This window comes from Limanda limanda, chromosome 8 (assembly GCF_963576545.1).
Source record: "Limanda limanda chromosome 8, fLimLim1.1, whole genome shotgun sequence".
Classification (NCBI taxonomy): domain Eukaryota; kingdom Metazoa; phylum Chordata; class Actinopteri; order Pleuronectiformes; family Pleuronectidae; genus Limanda; species Limanda limanda.
Window position 1 is genome coordinate 13,128,941 of NC_083643.1, and position 23,036 is coordinate 13,151,976.

At 42.3% G+C, this 23,036-nt stretch overlaps 1 protein-coding gene across 2 annotated transcripts; it reads left to right on the forward strand.

The window, feature by feature from the left end:
- The first annotated feature begins 1,508 nt into the window (after positions 1-1,508).
- On the forward strand, positions 1,509-20,957 carry fam107b (family with sequence similarity 107 member B). Of its 2 annotated transcripts, none has more exons than XM_061076287.1 (4): positions 1,509-1,685; positions 15,092-15,263; positions 19,131-19,287; positions 19,419-20,957. In XM_061076287.1, exons 2-4 carry the CDS (start codon positions 15,136-15,138, stop codon positions 19,536-19,538), a joined length of 405 nt encoding a protein of 134 aa, XP_060932270.1. In that variant the 5' UTR covers positions 1,509-1,685; positions 15,092-15,135; the 3' UTR covers positions 19,539-20,957. The 2 variants fall into 2 exon arrangements, with proteins under 2 accessions (XP_060932270.1, XP_060932269.1); XM_061076286.1 differs by lacking the exon at positions 1,509-1,685 and adding an exon at positions 13,936-14,101.
- The last annotated feature ends 2,079 nt before the right edge of the window (positions 20,958-23,036 follow it).

A 23,036-nucleotide genomic window follows, 5' to 3' on the forward strand; every position in this document is an offset into this window, starting at 1 on the left:
ATGAATAAAATGATTATCTAACTCTCTGTAAGAAAGATAACAAATATTTGTATGTAGATCCCAAAATGTGGAAAGATCCGTTTGAGAAATAACAGCACATGATACAGCGGCCTGCTGGGGATGTTTTTTTAGGTTTGGTTTCTCTCACACATAAACACACACACACACACACAAACACTCGGCCTGTACACATCTGTTTCCTGCATGGTGGGAGCTCGGCCCCACTCTGGAGGGAGGGTCCTCCTCTGTCTGAGGAGATCCCTGTCATGACTCATCCTATTGTTCAGCTCAACACTTTAGTCACCCCTCTCCTAAATTATGAGAAAGTCCTTAGGAATGTTTTACTTCTCAGAAGCCCACTCCTCCCACATGTTTAGATTTCAATCCAGACCCTTTGGCAGTTTTGTACTCTCTTTTTTTTTTTATGGTCATTTCCAGTAATCCTGCTCTGTCGTTGTGCAGCAACTTAGATCTTTATCCAAAACAGGGATCAAACCCAGTAAGAGAATAACACTGTATCTAGCCCCTGAGATAAGTAAACCGACAGAGCGCCATGAAACCGGGGGCTTGGGTGAGCCGATTGAACAGAAGGATGATGGATAAGCAGATCCACCTTCATCACTAAGCAGATTATACTCTTTATCACAGAGAATGCTCTGGATATTCAGTCTGCACCAGCAGCAGCAGACTGAGCTGCTGTAGTCAAAGTGACGAATGATCAGATGATCCGTCTGTGGGAACAAACTACAAACATAACTTCTTCAAGAAACTGGGAAAAGAGTGAAATTATATGATATGATATTTTGGTGAAGGCCTATATACAACTTTTTCCTGCTGTACAAGTTAGTCCGACTGATGAAGCCCAGCATGCTGCAACACTATTTTTGTCTTGATTTAGTTATTTATTTCATCATGTTGTAGGTTTGTTAAGTATAATTTTGCTATTTTACTCATAAACAGTCAATCAATCAAATGTATTATGATTATATGTGTAGCCCATATTCACAAATAACAATTCAACAATGTGTACAAGGTGCAACATTCTCTGTCCTCAACTCTCACAGGTGGGGAGAAACTTCCAATTACCATAGATTTGGATTGAAATTGTAATATTTAAATATGAAATGTCAAATGATATTTTACAACCACATACATTTAAAACAATTATACAAGTGTAAGAAATTGCTGGTCACTAAAATTGGTCAACTAATATATTTTTAATAATATAATGATAAAATCCTACTAAAAATAAACAAGAACAAGAATATATCAGACTAAAGTTAGGTATGGTAAAATTGTCAAAACCTGTAGTAAATCAAAATTACGAACATTTATTTTGAAATGAAAATGATAGATTAAGTCACTTTATATGATGGGTCCTCGTGGGCTGCGCGCAGGCCCCGCCCTGAGCTGGAGGAGTCCCTCAGATGAAGACAGAGGAGGAGGGGCCTCTGCCTACGTCACTCCCATCCCTCCCACCCAGCTCACATTTACATTTTCTATGGGTCCTGGCTGAGAGTGTGTGTCAGTGTGTGTGTCAGTGTGTGTTTGTGTGTGAACAGTTTCTGAGTCTCGCAGACACACCTCGGCCCTGGGAAGTGATCGGGACTCGCTCCGATGAAGCCCGAGTCACTTTGTCATTTTTAAAAAACACACAAGTTGAGTTGGGGAAGTGGACTTTGAAGGTAGGTGTGTGCGCCCGCGTGTGTGTGTGTGTGTGTGTGTGTGTGTGTGCGTTGTGTTTTTTTCGCGATAATGTTCCTCCAACAAAAGCAGCACGTTGTTTGTGAGCAGTGTGTGTGTGTGTTTGTCCACTGGAGCAGGGGTTTGTGGGGCAGAAAGAAAGGAACGAGGAGGAAGGAAGGAGAGATGGAGAGAATGAGAGGATGAGATTGCAAAATACAAACTCTTGTTTCATTGTGTCTTTCTTTTGTTGTAGCGCGTGACTGGAGGGGACAACAAACACGTTGCGGTTGTTGTGTTGTGTTGCGTATACTTTGTGGCAGTGTGGTGTGTTCACGGACACTTTGTGCTCCGGGAGGAGAATAGCGGAGGGAAACCTCAGCTTTTATTATTCCTGGTCTGTCCGTCTGTCTGTCTGTATGTGTGTCTGTGTGTGTCTGTGTCTGCATAGAGGATGTTATGGGACATGTAAAGCGCACATTTGACCATATGTGTGTACATGTTATTTAACAATTCAAAACAAGAACAACATTCAAGTGTTCTCAAGCGATCGCAAGATTACAGATTTGTCTAAAAGAGCTTTTTGATCGAGACTTTTTGTGCTGTTTTTCTTACGTGTCACTAAAGTACTACTGTCAACTTACAAGTACTACTCTCATCGTTCAAGTACTACTGTCTTCCTACAAGTACTACTGTCATCCTCCAAGTACTACTGCCTAACTACAAGTACTACTGTCATCCTACAAGTACTACTGTCATCGCACAAGTACTACTGTCATCCTACAAGTACTACTGTCATCGTACAAGTACTACTGTCATCCTACAAGTACTGCTGTCATCGTACAAGTACAACTGTCATCCTACAAGTACTACTGTCATCGTACAAGTACTACTGTCATCGTGCAAGTACCACTGTCATCCTACAAGTACTACTGTCATCGTACAAGTACTACTGTCATCCTACAATTACTACTGTCATCGTACACGTACTACTGTCTTCCTACAAGTACTACTGTCATCGTACAAGTATTACTGTCATCCGACAAATAATACGATCACCCTACAAGTACTACCGTCATGCCACAATGAGTTTCTTTTACAAATATTGTTTCGCGGTTATTTGTTGTGGTAAGCAAGAAAAGTGCTGTATAAACAAAGTTTATTATTATAAGTAGTTGTAGTATAGTGTCTGTATCCTCTGAATGAGGCCTGATTGCTGGACAAGCAGTATAAGAAGAGACCATATGTCGTACATGAGCTGTGTCTGAATTCATCGTTTGTGAGGAAGAGTGTGTGACTGTGTGTGTGTGTGTGTGTGTGATAGCACAGCAATGACTAGCAGCCTTGTGTGTCAAAGCACATGGCCTCAGTCAGAGCTGACACACTGGCCTGCTGCTGTCATCAGGCCCTCCGACTCCAACTCTCATGAGGTGTGTGTGTGTTTGTTGTGTTGTGACAAATATCTGGTCACACAGTCACCTTATAGGGACAAAAAGCAAGTCCTCAATACATCAATCATTACATTTTAAGACATGTTTTAGATGTGGTTTAGATTAGCTTTAGGCATGTAGTAACTATTAATGATTAAGGTTAGAGTTAGTGTCCAGGAAATCAATGTAAGTCAATCTAACGTCCTCTGAACCCACAGAGAAGCGACTGTATGCTGTGTGTGTGTGTGTGTGGTATGTTGTGAGGTTGCAACACATCTGTCAGTCTCGAACTAAACCTGTCACATTTATTTTCCATCGTGGCTTATGCTTTCTGTCAAACTTTAACCAGACGTTAAACAAACATGCTTGGACCCAGCCCTATAGACAGAAGGTTGTAGTGTGGGTGTGTGTGTGTTTGCGTGTGGAGGTTTTTGCAGCCTGGCAAACACAACTGAACCCCTTCAACATGTGAAGCAGTTTTACTGTGGGTTATCAGATGTGTTCTCGTGAGAGGAGAACCGAACAAAGCAGGTGGTATGAATGAGTAGGTTATATAGTCTATGTGCAGAACTTTCATGTGTGTCTGTGTGAGTGTGTGTACGTGTGTTTGTGCAGGGAGGGGAAAGTTTCTTGCACATGTGTTAGTCATTTGGGGGGCGTTGCTAAACGATTTACATCTGTTTTCTGATCTTTGAACCCCCTCCTCCCCTCCTCACTCCTGTTCCCCTCACTCTGTCTCTTTTGCTGATGTCTTCTGTTTCCCGTAAGGGCCGATGCTGTCACTGAGTGTGTGTGTGTGTGTGTGTGTGGGCATGTGTGTGTGTGGTGGGTGTTACAACTGGAATGCTCTCTGCTCCATTATTATTGCACTCACAGGAATTTAAATATGTGAATGAAATGTCTGACTTTCCATTTTATAATAGCATCTGTCCATTAGTGGTTGGGGCGCAGCTTTCTTTCAGATGTATCATTATAGAATCTCGAGTCCATGTCAAGGACTCAACCTGACCTCAAGGAAATCGAGGTATTTAGGTCAGTTTGTGTGTGTGTGTTCAGGAGGGGTTGTACAGTAACTAGCGACCCACACGTGTGTTGACAGTATTATCTCCCACTGTCCTGCTGGTCTGTCTGTGGTCACAGAATCTGGCCCAGTCAGCAGAAGGCGCTGATCCTCAGGACCTACACTGCACGAGAAGGTGTTGCTGTGTGTGCGTGTGGTTTTCATGATCTTGCACTTTTAGATCTTCACGGACATATCGTTGTTCGTTGTGAAAGCTTTCTTTGTAACACGTGTTTTTTCAAGTCTTCCTGATACTAAGCGATGTAAAGCAAGTTTCACAGGTTCTCTCTACTGGGAGGTTCGTCTTCATGGTTTCAGTCTAGAATAGTCTCGAAATCTAGTCTCAAAACTAGATATACAAATTCTAGGTGTCGTAACATCTGATGGTTTTCCAACCTACTCATTTTACCTACTTGAGTTACTGTTCCTCAAACTTCATGAAAGTAAACCTCTTCTGCAGAGTATTTAAATAAAATATCACATTTCTTTGCATGTTTAACATAATGACTCTCAACATTGGTCAAGACCCACCGATGTCAAACACCCGAAACCTCCCACTTGTCAGTTAGAATTGAAGAAGATAAGAATTAGAGGTGAAACATTTTCAAGACACATTAGCAACCTTAACTTTCATATCCGACACATGTGCAACTCCTGTCAGCACAAACATGCATCACCACAAATTTGCCACAGGAAGCGAGTGGTTTTATTTTGCGCCTTCGCACTGGTTTTGACTGTACCCTGAAACCGAAACACAGCTTTTTCAAGACTTCCAATTACATAACTGGAATGGCATTTAGTAGATAAGGGTGCGCACCTCTGACAAGTCCCAACAGTCCCCTTACAAAACCATATATTTAAAAGAATCTACGTGCACCAAATTGCATGCACTTGCCTGGTGATTTTTCATCCAGATCCTTGAATTATTCTCGGAGAAATCAACGAAAATGTTGAAAACAGCCCCATTTCACAATGTTAAAAATACCTGGACCCGCCCCCTGATCCATATCCGGACACCAAAATGTAACGGGTTCTTCCCCGAAACGTACCGCAACCTTACACCAGGCTTCCTGTTAATTCGCTCTGTAGTCTTTGCGTAATCCTGCCAAATATCAGACACATCAACAGACGAAAACAACCACCTTGGCTGAGATAATAAGGAGCAAGAAGGCTTCCGTGAAGTATAACTGTAGCTTTAACGGAAAATCTTTTCGTTTAAATGTTAAAAATGTGTTGTTTGGCTGCTTTGTCTTCATGGTCTGTTTTGCCAGCTCTTTCCCAGACACTGTCTGAGTTACTGCTCTGAATGAAATATCATGATGCAATGCAAACACAAGTGATGCAATCATAGAATCTGACAACGGCACAAAGGGTTTGTTTACACTGTGCTGTGGTCTTGTAACCATGGTTTTAGATGATGATGTCCCTATTTGGGTTCCGAGTTTCCTGATGAAGAGCTGCGGTGGGATGCAAGGTGCTCTGGTTTGGAGAGTGGGGATCAGGTCATACTAAAGTCAGACATGCAGAGACTTGACTCAGTTGTTTGAGCTGCCTGAGGACTTGATGTTGATTCAGTCATAAAAGAGAGATAAGATGGATACAGTGTGTGCACACCACAGACTAAAACAAACGCACACAGACACACCTAGAGAGACTCAGCTTCTTGCAGAATCCCATCGATTTCCCTGCTGTTGCGCTGCAGCCTCAATCACAATAAAGCCCCATTACCGTGCTGACCACTTTGCGTCGTCTCGGGGAATGGATGACACACGCACGCACGCAGATTCTAAATGCCTTCCTCCTCGTAGCCTCTTAGGTTGAAGTATAGAGAGATTGGGGGTCTGAGCTGCATGAATTGGATTAAGTTCTTTTGTAAGTCAGTATCAAGATATATGATCCTGTCTTCTTATTATAAAACCGAACAGGAACATACGCCTCTTGTTTCTCTTGCAGCCTGAAGTCTGCAGGGCTTCCATAATGTATACTGGCTTTGGAAAGTTTCATCAGACAATGAAACCACATGATTGCCGACTGTCCCCAACTAAAAATATGCATGCAGCATATATTTTGTGTCATGTCGTGCATAAAGAAAAGAGAACAAAGACTTGTCATCTGGCCTGTTAAATTAGAACACCCGGTTAAATCATTATCTGCGTGTGCGTGTGTGTGTGTGTGTGTGCATCAGCTTTACACCCCTGCGTGTCTGTCTGGTTAACTGTAGATTGTCTGGTTTTCCAAGGTAACGTTTGTTATTGGGGTTTTCTCTACTACCATGTAAACAAAGGAGTACCTCCCAAATCCCCTCGAGTGTGCCACCTCCCAGCCAATGAGATTCAAGCTCCCAGCTGGGCTCAGCCAGTTGACGCGGGGAGGGGGCGTGACTCTGCTCCATGAGGTAGAAAACAGCAGTAAAGCACAAAGCTTTGTATCTGGAGCTGGGAAGGGAACTGACTGCGGAGCCGTAACAAAGACACTTCCTTTATGACTGAACAGCACTTGACACTGCTGAGCCAGACCAATCGGCCATGGCTTTTCTTTTTAAACTACATTGCTTTTACAAGCACGGAAGAGACAGACTGCATGTAGAGGGGTGATGTGCGTGAGGAACACACAGCACATAGGCACATGTTTACATCTCAGTGAGGAGGAGCCACATGAAACACGCATGTGCTCTGTCTGTAATTTGCCTTCTCGGGGGTATATATACGTCTGTGGAGCAAAACAGTCTTTTCTTCTGTGCATGTGTTGCTCATCTGTTCCAGGGCAACTGTTCGTATAGGGTCTGTGCATATACGTCCAGGAACATGTGTCAGTGTCAGCTGTGAGAGGGTTTAGACCAGCCTTTTGTATTTGACTGACAGGTGTGACCGCAAACTGCACCCCCATCCCCTCCACCACCACCACCAGTCACCAGCAGGACATGTGTTCCGAATTTGGTTGGAGTAAGCACTTTGATTTGAACCTTTTTAAAGAAAAGTGCATGTAGCGTGCATCCAAATGTTTCTGTCACTCAAAGATGTCATAAAGGTGTGTGTGTGTGTGTGTGTGTGTGTGTGTGTGTGTGTGTGTGTGTGTGTGTGTGTGTGTGTGTGTGTGTGTGTGTGTGTGTGTGTGTGTGTGTGTGTGTGTGTGTGTGTGTGTGTGTGTGTGTGTGTGTGTGTCCGCCCTATGCTGTTGTGAGCCCAAAGCAATAATCACTTTGCAGGTTCATCACATTCCCGCAGCGTGACTCAACGTGGTGTCTGCTCCCTTTTCAATCCATCCCATTCATTCTGTAATCTGCCTCAACCCCCGGGGGCTCACACAACGTGCTTCAACAAAACTGCGAGTCAGTGCTGAACGTCCAACTGTCAAACCAGGCGTGTTTCAGCTCTGCGCTACCCAGAAATCACATTTTCCTATTTACTCTAAAAACAGGACTTGCCGGCGGCAGTAGAGTGCAACTGCTGTTTGTAAGAGTTGAAGAAGTAGTGATTTCTGGCAAAAGCTGTGTTCCAATACAAGGGCCTCCTCCTTTTGAAGGATGCAATCTATGCAGCCTACGAAGGCGATGAATCCTGGGATAGGTTGAATTGAGACGTGTTATCAGATCAGTACATAGATATGCGTACTCGCAGATTCCCAACCCGACATTTTCGGCATCATCACTGGCATTTTATGTGTCGATATCTATATAAGAACCTATTTATACTGACAGGGGGTTGATCCTATCCTGTGGCACATCAGCCATCACAGCCGGACACTTGTTCATATACTGCAATCGACTCTTAAAAGCCAAGTTCTCAATGTAATCAGACAAAACCAAATGTAGCCATAGTGTTGCCATCTGCAAGAAGCAAAGAGACGGAAAGTAACGCGGGCAGGGATTTGCGGAACTGCAGCCACAAGAGGTCACAACACTGTGATTTGAATCAGAACCAAACATCAAATGATCATTGTTCAAGTTTTAAAATGGAGAACAAGAAGTAACTTTGACATGAGAAGTATAGTGTGGACACTCCTTCTTTTTGCCTGTTGAAGTCACAGTGTCCAGTGCACAGAGACAGCCTTTGTGTGATGTTCAGAGTTTAAACTTCTATTTCTTGCTTCCACACAGTTCCCCTTTATTTTTCACATTTGTGAAGAGAACACACAGTGATAATGAGAAGATGAGTCAGACAGTTTCAGGCATCGTCAGCACTGAGCTAAGATAGTTCAGGGGTATAAGGAGGGAGTTACAGTAGTTAAGATGTTTATCGTATGAACTATTGCTCTTGGCTGAAAGGCGTGGGAATGAGTTTTTTCTTTGCATCATGACAGTCTATAGCACCACCTTGTACTTCCTTAAGGACATCAGGGCCTTACACAGACTCCATGGCTAAATCCTAGCAGTCTTTCTCACATGATTCACTGAGAGTTACATTATCCATTTCCTCGCGTGGGTGTCGGTGCATGTGTGCGCATCTGGGCTTTACGAACCCTAAAGCCCTGATTGTAAATTCCCATACCCTTGCGTCTCCCTAGTGACATCATCGTATTGTGGGAGCAGGGCGGGTGCCTGAAGAGGTCAGTACATGATGAGGCCCTAGAATTCCCCAGCTCCTCTCCTCCTATTCGCTTCGGCCCCCCCCCCCCTACCACTCCAAAGCAGGAAATACAAAACAGACCTCAACCCCCAAACTCCCCGGCATACTTTTAAGGAACCACTTCCCCCTTTGCTTTATGTCTCTCTTTGTTTCTCCCTCCGATCATTGAGTTTTGTTTAGCCAAATGCAAATGGTAGTTCGATGTATTTTAAGCCCAGATGCACTCGGATTAAAAACCACATCATATCTTCATCCACCACTCGCTCTGTCATCTTCTCTGCACTGGTAGGGTGGTGATTATAAATTGGTAACAGATTCAACTCAAACCGTTGATAGCGATCGCATAAGCGGAGCTCCGGTTTGCTTTGTAGAAACATGTTTGTGTTCAGTCTTCTCTTGTCGGCTGGTTCACTCTTTGGCATCCTCTGCCAGATCCGTTTGGCCTGAGGGTATATCATTCTGCTTACACATGCACAAACTGTCCCAGACTGCAAACAAGTGCTCTGGATGTGTGGGCTGTGTTTTTTTTTCTTCCCACTTGTTCCTGACTTTGAACGTGTTTGCAGTTGCAAGTGACAGGAAAGCACGAAACTCTATTGTTTCTCCACGCACATGTACGTCACCGTGCTTCCCTCCTCGACTTGCCTGTCGTCATGGGGGAGGCCTATTTTAAAAGCAAGTAACATATACAGATCATGCTCTGTCCGGTAAGCAATGAGCTCATTGTCACTTCTCGGCCACCAACTCTCTGCTTCTCTTTTACTTTCCTGTCACTCTCGCTCTCTCACTCTCTCTCACACACACACACACCCTGCTCTCCCTCCCCCACCTCCCTCAGCTGTCCGTGAAAAGCGATCTATCTGTGTGTTTTAATTAGGCCTCCCATGTTTGTGGCTGAATGGTCGCTTCATTAACAGAAAGGATAGAAGACGCACACCCAGATTTGTCTGCCTTTAAACACACAGCAAATGGGCAAGTGTGTGTGTGTGTGTGTGTGAGAGAGAGGAAGAATGGGGTGTGGGGGTTGCTTTAGGGGTATTGATGACGCAATTTCCCCTGAGGGCTGGACCTCCCATCTGTGAGAGGAGTAGACTCGATCGGGCCAAGAAAAAAAGAGTGAACGAGGGGAACTATATGGGACAGGGAGGAGATATCAGAGCAAGAGAGCAGATGGTAAATTGAGTTTCAAGAAAATGTTAAGTATTTTATATGAAAGTTGTCATTTCAGTAATAGGCTCTGCAGCCATTGTCAAGAAAATATGCAAAGGCCCAATATGTGGTTTGCTCATTTGAATGACATAAGGAGGATGAATTCTTATGGAATAACACTTTGAGCTTGTTTGTAAATACATATCTAATAAGATTAATTAACTTTTTAGTTAAAAAAAAAAAAAATTGAATCTTGTCATTTTGGGCGTGTCCACGATCAGTAAATATCTCAAACAGCAGCTAAAATGCTGATTCGTGCTTCTGTGTGTCCCTGACCCCCACGGCCCTGTGCACATTTGTGCTGGTTACTGTGGAAAATAAATCCCAGCTAAGGCTTGCTGCTGGAGTGGGTGTGGTCAGTCATGTGTTCACAAGCAGCACACGACAGTTGACTGGCCCATCAGGCCGCCGCCCCTCCCTCTGCAGAGCTTGGGATGGTCTGCTCTGTTTGCGCCTGTATCCTGGAGTAAGATGGGAGGATGGAGGAGGTCAGATGGCGAAGCCGACTACCAGCTGTCCTCCTCGCCCTACGTCTTCATGTCATTACTCAGCTTTTTGTTCTCTCTGTGCTTGTCCATAGTCTGTACATCTTGACACGTGGTTATGATCCAGCTTTGTTTTTCTCACGTCTTGTCCAGTAACAATCCAGTTGTTGTAATTGTTTGTCTTCACTGTAGAAAATACAGTATTGTATATTGACTGCTTCCCACCACTGAAACAAAAGACAGATACAGCATCTAAAGTACAGATAATGGCCAATTTACTGTATGTAGTCCACCACATCTCTCACCATCACTCTATGCACAGCCCATCTATGCTTTCCTCTGCTGAGTTTATAGTCAACTGTTTCTAGCTCATGAAGGAAATGTGGCCTCCACTCTCGCCTCTCCCAGACTTTGTTAGGAGACAAACTTGACTGGCCACTAGGTGGGTATTGTGATATCATATGACATCAAAACTATGCAGAAGTACCGGCCGTCTACTGGCGAGGAGCAGTGTTTTCTGCAGGAGCACCCTTACTGTGAATTTGACTTCAACTTTACAGGCCTATTGCATACTTACTTCTTGACAATCTAGAGGAAAGAAGAAAAAGATAAAGAGCATAATATGGCTCCGTTATTGATTATTTTGACGACAGCCGTTGTCGGGTTTTCAGTGCGGCTCATGGGAAGCCTTGTAATGTCAGCATACTGCAAGTTGTGCTGTGTCATTGGGTGATGTCACGTCTCCATGGCGACTTGACGGTTGAGGAAGTTGAGAAATTAGCCTGTATTATGAATGCAAGGGTGTTTGTGCATCTTGGCACTTATGGCAGAGCGGTCTGTGGTAATGCAATCTTGGCACAGTGTTGCTGCTCAACCCTTCCAAGGTGAGTCACTCTATCAGCTCTAATGCGACCTGCCAGTTAACTTTATTACAAACACACTCACTATTGCACAAACATTTATCACACACATCCATCAGATCACGTCTTTTTAAAAGAAACTGTCACACACACATTTTCTTTTCAGTGAGTCCGACATGAGTGATCATTTGAAACATACTTTTCAGCCTCTTACATGGATTTAAGCTTTCTAAACGTATTTTTTCTATCTTTCTTTTGGTCTATTCCCCTAAAGATGATAGAATACTTCCTGTAGTGAGCAGACTCTAAAATGTGGCATTTCACAGTATGTTAGATCAGTCATAAACAAGTCATGAGGATGACCGGGAGAGTGAAGTAAACAGAGGAAAGCTGTCTCTGACCAACTTCCCCTTCTGCTTTCCTAGACTCTCTTCTGACCCAGTTTTTCGGGGTTTTTTTCATCTTTTCCATTGTATTTATCAACTTTCTTCCCATTTTATCCCTGAATGCTTGGACATGTTGAATTTGTAGTCTCATTATCTGTGTCTGTGTGTGTGTGTGTGTGTGTGTGTGTGTGTGCGCGCTTGCTGTCTGCAGTGTGGGTGTGTCCCCTAAACCAATAAACACACTGTTTTAATAGGATTCCCGGAACAGCAGTAAGTCTTGTCCCAAAAATGTTGTTTTCGTCTTATTGATGCTTGGGGCTATGTTAACATATCGTACATGTTTTTGTGCATATAGATTTGTTGAAAAATTCACGAGTAGATATGAACACATTGCACATGTTTTCATGGCTGGTTCTGGAGTTGTATAGCTCTGAAACCCACACATACAGTACGACTTCTGAGATTTTGAGACTAAATACACTTTCACTTTTATCTGTATTTAGGTGTTGCAGGCTTTAACTGTAACACGCTATCTATATAGATCCTAAGCTAAACCAGAGGGCGCGTAAAATAGAACGTGTAAAACCACCAGTGATGCGTCTGACTTTAAGCAGGGTTCCAATTTGGAGGTTGCAGGTCCCTTTTGAACTCCCTATGTCACTTCCCCTCTCCCTCTGGGCTACAGAGGAAGTCGAAGCAGATGTGTTAAACCAACGGACACTTCTGACAACACTGCCCGTCTGTAAGTCTCTCTGCCCCCCACTTCCGGCATTAACACAAGCCGCCTTTTGATGTACACAGCACGAGTGTGTGTGTGTGTGTGTGTGTGTGTGTGTGTGTGTGTGTGTGAGTGTGTGTGTGTGTGTGTGTGTGTGTGTGTGTGTGTGTGTGTGTGTGTGTGTGTGTGTGTGTGTGTGTGTGTGTGTGTGTGTGTGTGTGTGTGTGTGTGTGTGTGTGTGTGTGTGTGTGTGTGTGTGTGTGTGTGTGTGTGTGTGTGTGTGTGCAGCCCCTGATTACAGCCACAAGCCGCTCTGCCCACCTCTGCCATGATCTCATGTGCACAAACACCGTTGCCGTGTCCTGGTGGTGTCACAAAATGTCCTGGGACTGCCACGTCCCTAGCATCATAGCCAGGGATGTAGTCATGTATGAAAATACAGGAATAGATTCAGTGTCTTACTTAATGTGATGATTGTGTAAATGTATTTATTCTACACTTAGATTTGAAGATTGGTTTTTGAGACAGTAAATATACATTTTTAAAGGTAATAATCCGGGATTAGAAGAGATTAGTCACTACTACGACTGTATCATGACCAACTGGTAAAAGCAGTGTTTTCATTTGTTAACATTATAATCCATCAACAGTATTTTTCTGCGCGTTTCATCTCTCTCTTTGTTCTGCAGCAGGCAGAACATGTTTATCTTTGGCTTCTTTGTTATGTAACTGACACCGTTTCGTTCCTGCGATGCAGGAATGTGGACCTCTTGTGGTTTCTTTGAGTCATTGCATCAACCTTCTGCATGTGTGTTTTGACGCTGAGAACACACTCCCCCCCCACCCTCCTTTGTGTCTAGCACGTGCAGTGAAATGATTCTCTGGAACAAATAGAGACTGAGTGGAGTTCCAAAATAACACTGTGTGTTTCCAGTTTGTTTCTGGACTTATCAGTCGCTCACAGGACAGACTTGTCACCAGGCAACGCCTCAAAAATCACAGGAATTTGAGATCATGATTGTTTGTAGATCTGAGTCATTTCTCAGACTGTGGGATAAACATAGGCTGTATACTTTCTATGGAAAGAATGATGTGCAAGACTTTCTATTTATTGCAGCCAATGATGTAAAGTCCCATTAAATTCTGTAGTCTACTGTACTTCAGTTTACTGCTATTGTAAAACTGAGTTTTTACCTTTACGTATATATATATATATATATATATATATATATATATATATATATATATATATATATATATATATATATATATATATATATTACATACGACTATTTTACAGACAAGATACTTTAAAGTTCCATAATCTCACAGCTGATGATATTTATTTAGTAGTGAATAATCTGTTTCATAAGCAATCGTGACAATTTGGATATATATATATATATTCTTCATCTAGAGATGTGCTTTGAAAGCAAGTGGGAGGGAGCACGAGGGAGGGAGTAGAGAAAGAGAGAGAGCGAGTGAGAGTGTGTTTGTGTGTGTGTGTGAGCTCGACTATAAAGCAGACTTAACTGCAGACCAGCTCAGTTGCAGACAGCTGTGTGGAACAGAACGCGTCTCCTCTCGGAGCCTCTGCAGTTTACTGATACGCAGGACGGCACGTTGTGTTGGATTCTCCTTTTCCGATTCAAAATAGCAGAGATGGCGACAATGTTCAGATCCCCCTTCTTTCCACATCTGCAGGGTGAGTTCTGCCAAGTGCTGAAACTTTGTCTATTTTTAACAGGGTTAGGTGGTTTGGGGTAAAAGTAAGGTACTTTGCTGATTTAGTCCATGTGCAGTATATGTACTTGCTTGAGTGTGTTTTAGGATACAAACCTGTTTTCTCAGATTTTACTCGGTAGTCATTTCAGTTTGATCTGTTTCATCGTTGTAGAAATTCATGTTCCTTTCATTGTGAGCTCTAGTCTCCAGTGTAACTTGAATTTTCATTGAGCAAGCAGTCAACAGTAAAAAGTAGCACTTAACAAGGGATATTAATGAAACTTAATGTATATCCAAGTTATTTTACAGGTTGATAAAATAGCTTTTTCCCATTAACTCACTGAACTGAGCGGATTGGTCTAAGGACATGTGTCTGAGTCTGGAAGTCATGAATAGAAGTTGCTTTATTCTTGAGGTCATGGAGAACAATGGATGGGATGTTTGGGTTAGTTGTGTTTTAGCAGCTTCTTGAATGTGATTCTGTGCTGCTGTGATTCATCTTTTCATCATTTGCATGTGGTTGTTGTATCATCTGACCGGAGGATGAAGTGTTCCCATCCACTCAATGAGCAACAATTATGTAATTCCAGTGCTGAGTCCCTCTATCACCATAGAGACCATTGACAAACTCTGAGTTTATGCCAGAGACTCAGTTAGATGCTCAAATTGGGTTTTGAAAGGAGAGAACTTTTAAGGGATTTATTTGATCCCATGAAAATGTGTGGCCTTGTAATATACTGAGATTTCTGTCCAATAAATGTCTTTATTTGCTGCATCTGAGCCTGTTTCAAAGTAAAGTCTTAAATAGAGTCAAGTCAAAGTTTATTTATATAGCACGTTCAAAGCAACCACAGTTGTTTAAAGCGTTGAACAGGCTTAAAATATGTACATAAAAAAAGAAAGAAGTGGGTCATTATCACGTTTTAAATGTTTCTATAAAGGTCCTTTTCTTTTGTTTCTGCTGATCCAGATCCGTGTGACCCTGGTCTATCGCTGTCACCGGGGAGGAGTGTCATGGCAGAGCCAGACTACCTGGAGGGAGACTGTGATGAGCTCATCAAACCCAAGAAGCTGATCAACCCGGTCAAGAACTCCCGCAACCACCAGGACCTGCACCGAGAACTGCTCATGAACCAGAAGAGGTCAGCAAAAGGAAAAAAAAACTCATGCATCTTCGGTCTTTATCTGTTGTTGTCTCTTTTACTCCCTCATAAAACCACCAGTAATTTACCGCTTTCACAGAAGAAAGAGATTCTTATTTGATGATAAGCGACCTGCAGATTTATCGTCGTTTATGGGTCCTATTAACACACGGCCGGCTGGATTCCATGTCTGTGACTGAGATAATAGTAAAGCAGCTTTTTTTTCATGAGCAGCAAAGGATCTGACAGACAAAGTTGTATTAATTGATGGAGTGGTGAAACGCTGTCCAACATCATCTCCTGCAACAGCATCCAAATTGCCTTAATCCCATACAGGCGAAGCAGGCAGTTTTATATGTAGAGCACATTTCATACACAGAGGGAAAGCTGTACAGGTACATAACAAAAAAACAACACGGTGACGAAATTAAAAGAAAACAATTTAAAATCGGAAACACAGTTTAAAACCAATTTTCAAGTCAAATAAAAGATTAAAAAGAATAACATTAAAGAGGTAAAAGAAAAAAGAAATATAAAGGATCAAATCTTTATTTATAATTTAAGGAAAATTAAGAAAATGGGGCCCTAATAAGTTGAAGCAGTCAAACAATACAAATGAAATGGATAGAAATATATAAAATAATAAGATAATAGAAAACAATGATGGTAAAATAGTTTAGTTAAAGACACTAATAAAGACATTTCCAATCTGGATGTATAGAAACTACAGTACAATGGATGGGGCTTTGCTAAAACCATAAGTTGGTTCTAGTGGTGTGCTGCATAGGTTAGTCATGGGAAAACAGCAAAGTGTCTGGACCCTGGCTAATTTAGTTTAACCTTTTTACAAATGGAGGATGACTTAATAAAATCCAGCCACTCTCTTGTAATTGGTTTGAAATTATCTGCGCAGCCTGTGCCGCTGCTCCTGCTGAGTATCTGACCTCACTGCTGCCTCTAACCTCCAGCAGCTGCAGCATTATTATGTAAAGCTCAGCGTATAAAACTTTCATAGAAGCCATTACATAAAACCCAGAGTGCATTAGTGTGTCAAAAATTGGTTATGTAAAGGTCACGCTGATTGTCCAGGATCCACAAGGAGATGGGTGCTTATGTTAGAACCAGATCCTGCAACAGAGAATCACACTCATGCAGCCTGAAGTCTAGACTGGGTAGTGTGTGTATATGTACGTACACTTGCATCCTGAGGACTGCGATCACTCCTTTTGAGACTAGATATTTTTGTTTTTTTTATCATCGCACAGTGCAGCTGTGTGCCTGCGCTATAAATAGCAACGTAAACAGAACATGCGGATGACAGCTGTTACATCACAGCAGTGATGCTCGGGTCTTAAAGGGGTCAGAGAGTGAGGTGCTCTTGTTGTGATGCTGTAAACAGTGTTATTCAATGATGGGGAAGAGGTCAGGATGAGCGTGGAAGAAATGTATTAAGAGGTTTAGAAGAGAAAAACACATTCTTCGCAGTGCAGAATATTGTTCCTTTTCGTCTAGACTGAGGATGTTCTCTTAAAGTCTGTGAGATGATGCTGATGGGCTTTTAAACCTGTTTTGATTGGGTTTCCTATCGAACACTGAGAGTATGGAAAGCTCGCCTCCCCGGTGGATTAGTCAGAGTGTGGTGGTGGGGTGGGAGGAAGGATGGATGAATGCATGGATGAGTGGACGGATGGATGGCTTTATGAAGAAGGGGAAAAAAACTGTTATGTAATGAAGATTACAAAACAGTCTCTGGCTGGAGGCCTTTTGCTGCCTCTGCTACCTTAGCGACTCCTATCTTCCTACACACACACATACACATACACACACACACACACATACACACACACAGACACACACACACGTTTGTACTTGTATCTTAGTGAGGAAACTCATTGGCATAATGGATTCCCTAGTCCCTTACCTTAACCACCATAACTAATTCTAACCCTTACCCTAAAACCAAGTCTTAATCTCCAAACAGTCCATTACAGGTGGGTCAGAAAGTGAGGACCAGACAAAATGTCCTCACTTTCCCCAAATGTCCTCATGGTTGTAGGTATTAACTAGTCCTCACAAAGATATCTGTACAAGAGCACACACACACACATTATTGTTCTAGTGAGACGTTCGCTGCCTACCAAGGACCCGAAACTGACACAAATCAGTCCACAGACCTCCTTTTGACAAGATTTGTGCTATTAGATGTTTAACAGAGGAAATGTATGGGATTCAGGATCAAAACAGTCATACTTTCTGTCTGTGTGTTACTAATTAATTAAAGTATTGTGAATATAACATACCATTAACATAATTATCTTAATTCCAGACCCTGATCTAAACCTTATTCTAGCCTTAACCCTAAAAGTAAATCTAAACCCTTAAGAAGCCTTTGAATAAGTGAGGACAGAATGTTGATCTTCGCTCAAAATGTTCCCCTCAAAGATATGAGTACAAGTACAGAGGAATTTCAGAAATTCTACCATGGCACAACTGGTGAAGCTTTAGAGCAGATGGACGTAGGTATTGATGTGTGGGATTTGAACACACATTCCTGGCCGTCTGCTCGAGGGCATGCACCCACAGGCCGGGCTGTAGGTGGGGGGGTCAGTGATGTAAGTGCCGCCCACGGTGAAGGAGGGGAGCAGCGTGAGCATGTTTATTGCCCGTCTTATTGCTCCCAGTAACCTTGACCCCTCCCTCCTTCCTACACTGAAGGTGCTCGACAACAGCCACGTCTTTTTCTTTTTTTTTCTCTGCCCCAGTCTGTTCTTCATTAGTCCCCCGGCCGTCAGGAGAGCCAGGTTATTTAACTGCAGCAGTGACTTCTTTTAAGTAACAAAGTGCAGTGTTGTGAAATTGACTCCCACTCCTGCTCCGAACATCGTGGGCTCAGTTATGTAATCTCTCCGGACTTAATAATGCACTTAATTAAGGCATTGTTGTTGCAAAACTGCAGTCAGGTAGGCATGCAGGGTTTTTTCTTTTGAGGAGGCGGCTTGTGCCGAGTCAGGCGAAGCAAAATCCGTAACCACAAGCAGAGTTAATCCTGGTATCATGTGTTTTCAAATTGAATTAATAAATAACATGGAAATTTAATTTAGTACAAGAATAGTCCAACTTTTTTCTTCCTTGTGTGCCACTTTGTTGTGCCGCCTAATCCTTTGCAGATTTGGCTGTTTATTTGTTTTTGCCTTTTCTTAGCTGACTCCAATCCCTCTCTGTTCCCTCTGTCTTAAATACTTCTTCTCCCAAAGCTCACCCGCAGCCCCTCCACCCTTCCCTCTCCTAGTTTGGAGCATTGCATAACATTGCACTCCTCCTCCTCCTCCTCCTCATCCTCTTCTCAAGACACGCTCACAGTTAATTAAGACTTCCCTCTACTCCTTTTTGGAGTTTTGCTACACAAACCCAGGCAGTTGTGTAACAATCCCTCTGGCTCCCAGTGACTTAATCGTCCCAAGAGAGCTTTCTCATGAGGAAAATATTGTTAATCGTTTCAGGACTTGGAGTTTGATGTTTTGTTTTTCTGGTGCCTATAAAAGGAAAAGAAAAGAAACAAAAGTTTGTGGTTGCAAATCACTTTTTCCAAAGTCGGTTCCAGTGCTGGCAGACACGTACACGTCTCTGCAAAATGTGGAACAATCTGTGTTTGGCTCCAAATCAAAACTTTCCCTGAAACACAACTGACATGTTTAATCCAGAGCATCTAATACAGATCTGCATGTTGTCATAGAATGAGGTCATGGTCATCATCTGTTGTGCCGGAATTTGAACGCCCGTCTCCCTCCCAGTGGGTTTTACCAGCATGTATTACACAGTGGTTGTTCGCTAAGCTTTATTTTAGTAACATGTTGTTTTCCCCCACAGGGGTCTCGCTCCTCAGAATAAACCTGAGCTCCAGAAGGTGATGGAGAAAAGAAAGAGGGAGCAAGTTCTCAAGGCTCAGAAGGAGGAGCAGGAGGCCCACAAGAAGAGGAGCGACCTGGAGATCGAGCTCATGAAAAGACAACAGAAATTAGAGCAGGTAAGTGATTGAAACAATACATATAAACTGAGTCTCTATAGCACTTAGATGGCTGCATGTTGTCTAACATGTTACCATCAACACATCATGGCCTCTATAATCTCAATGTGCTCGTGTCTGTTTTTCTGCAGCTCGACTTGGATGAACAGAAAAACGAGGAGGAGCAGGAGAACACCCCCGAGTTTGTGAAGATGAAAAGCAACCTGCGCCGGACCAAGCAGGAGACGGATGGGGAGGAACGAACCACCTAAAAAAAACAGCAGGGGTGTCTGGGTCTGGCTGATTGTGCGCGTGTTTGTGAGCGCCGAGACATCGGGAGTGTGTGTACAAAAGAGAGAGAGAGAGAGAGAGAGAGTGTGTTGTCTGTGGTGACCCGGCCGTGGTCCGAGACAAACTTTCTGGCTTTCCCAACCCAGCTGTCCCTTCCTGCAGTGAGGAGTGAGAGACTTTACGGACTAAAGACCCCCCTCTTGTCAGCCTGCCACGGACCGCCAGCACTCGCCTCTGCTCCTCACTCCCACCCAGCAGCACACAGCACCCCCCGCAGGAGGGACCCGAACATAGACATGTTACACATCTTTCAACGTGGGGGCAGAGCAAGCTTCCAATGAGCTCTGCTGGAGAAGCAACACAACCAAACGCACACACACACATGCAGGAGTTTTCAGCCCCTCTGTTTTCACAACTCTCTCCACAGCAAGCTGTCGTTTTTCTTTACTGTTATTGGTGTTGTTCTCGTTGTGTTCTTTTATTTTTTTTCTCATCTTCAGAATCAAACAAGGAAAAGTGGACACTGGATAGACTCTCGAAGCTGTGTAATGTAAAAGCCAAATAAATGTGCTTTTGTTATTTATGTTCTTAGCTTTTAGCCCAGGTGTAGGGGAGGACACTTTTAGTCGTTCTGTATTATAGTTTGTTTTACAGTATAGTTTATGAAGCCAGAACAGGACAAAGGGAGTGTACGGTTGTGTGAAACACTTGTTTTCTTTGTTTTTAATTTTATTTTTGTTTTTAAACATGCCATTTCCTCAGCTAATGCAATTTTGAGCAATAGTAGAACTCCCCGGCATGAGAGTGACATTTTCTTTATATATTCTGTTGTTTTGTATGAATAAAAGTGTTACGTAATAAATAATTTAAGCTTTTTTTTTAAGGTTGGTCAATAAGAAGAAGCTTGAGCCCTGTCTGATCAGTCCTTGTGTATGTTTGACCAACTACAGGATTTGTTATAAGCCAGAAATATATTTGAAAGTGTTCACTTGTCAACCACTTGTCATGTAGGGAGACCTGCTCCTGAAACAACTCTGATCTGTCCTGCAACTTTTATCATTCAATTATTTTGTCTTTATTTACAGTGGAGACGCAATTATGCAGACAGGTCATTTAAGTCAGTGAATCTGAAATAGAGTTGGTGTTACCAGCGAAACTATTTAATATGTGTTCACTGCACACAAATTACAAATTTGTTACACAATGTGAGAAACTTTTAGAACTTTTTTTTATATTAAAAGCCACGTTCAGTGACTATTTCAAAATCACACAAAATATTGTGAGTCTAAAATTCTGATTTGTGGGTCTCTACGAGACGAGAGACCTTATCATCATGACGTCAACGTAACCGTGGTTACCTCCCCAGAATCTTCTTTGAAATAAAAATAATTTTAACTTTCCATTTCTTTTTTTTCTTAATTTGGAGTTATGCTGCTGATGGAGTGGATCTGTTATCCAACCAATAGCAGGCTTTACTTTCCAAATGGAACCGTGATGTTAACATAACAATGAAGCAGTGGGCCTATCTAACAGTCATCACTTTGATAAGCCCTGTTTATTTAGTCTGGAGCTGATGTTGGTTTTGTTCACACACTGCAGCAGTCACATGTCTAGACGGAGGGCGGTATTTGGAACCGAACCTGCATATCAGCTGGTTTTCACACACCTTGAAAATGGCATCAGAGCTTTGAATTTGTTTGGTTTCTCACCCAGCGAGCAGCACATTTCAAGCTCAACTAATGTATTGCTTTAAAAAGTAACACACCAAAAGTTTGCACAGCTTCTCCAATGAAATGGTTTAATAGAGAGAAAGAAAAACATGTCAAAGTCTAGTTTATTTATAAAATGAAAACATCGAATTAGAGGTTTTGTTGGGTAAAGTGGAAAGCCTGGTGGCCTATTATTAAAATGAGCTCAGGACGGCAAGGACAAGGTTTAAAACCAGCATTTTAATAATCAATCCAGATCTCTTTCTCTTCTCTCCCTTGTTTCTTTCCTTTCAACCCAACTAGTGGAGACAGATGGCTTCAGACCCTGACTCTGGTTCTGTTGGAGGTTTTATTAGGGCCCAAGCACTGATCAAAGGTCAGATGAGGCCCTATTGAAATTGTAAGGATTATTATTATTATTCAGGCAAATGAATTGGCTTTTTGAGGGCTTTACCATGCTCAAATTCTTACCAAAATTTGCAGAAAGTTAGAAAGTGGTGAAAATTTACGTATTCTGAAGGAAATTTCAATGGGCGTCGCAAAATGGCTCAACGGTGCCCCCCGAGACCCCTGGAACGTGTTCACATTGACCAGTCTTCACAAAAATCAATATACAGGTGTATCATGACCAGACAAACAAAAAAGTCTGCAGGTGCAATTGGAAAAACACAACAGGAAGCCTGCTATTCTGCATTTAGTGGTCATTTTGTCCATATTCCACATTTTTACTTTGATGAAATTAAGATGAGTGTCATCACAACAAGATGGAGATAAAAACTGACTGATGGATTGATTTTTAGTCACACGGTGTGACCGTGGCGTCAAAGTTTGATTACAAGCCATTAAAACACGATGTTCTGTAACGCGGACATACATGGACCATGAATCCTTTGATGCTGAGCCGCAAACTAACAACTCCACTCCTGCACTCCATACACTTACTTGTTGTCTAAAAATACTGCAGTTTTACACTTTTATTTTTAAAAACTGTCTATCGTCAGAGAGTTTCTTACATAGCCAGAATACAGCAGATATTTTAAAGTTCATGCTAAAACTGTAGTATTCTGCCTGATACACTGGTTTGTTTAAAATTTTTTATAAAAATTAGTATAAATGCCATTTAGTAAATAAAAGAAAATTTTAAATATGTGTTTTTACCTTGTAAAAGCAAGTAATCAATTTTTTTTTTTGCAGTTATTGACTTTCAAAATGCTATGCCAGGTCTGTGCTCGTCAATGTGCCACTTTGTTGGCATATATTAGGCACATGAGAATTCATAGAAATATTCCAAACTCAACTTTAAAGTGTGCCCTGCCCAACTGCAAATTAACATTTCATACATTTGCAGCATTTAAATCCCATGTGTACAGACATCATAAAATAGACCAAATTCGACCAAGATTGTCTGGTGCAACATCGTTAACATGTCATGTTGATTTTTGCAATGCCACTTGTGAGAATTTATCAAGTTTACATTTTATTGCTGAGAAATATCTGGCTGTGCGTCTTCCTGATTTAGGGGCTCATTGCCTTACACAGAGTCAGAAAAGCTACTGCTGTGTTAAGCAAGAAAATCTGCTGGACTATTATCCCTTGCCTGAATACACTGTTGATGGCGTTGCATTAATAGTTCTCCACCATTCTTTTATCACAGTGTAGGTCAATGTCTACTTTAGAGGAAGACATCCTGGGCATCATCCTCAAGGCATTGCCAAATCTCTCTGAAGAGACTAAATCGCAGCTAATTGCTAGGCTTGAAAGTTCAGGTTT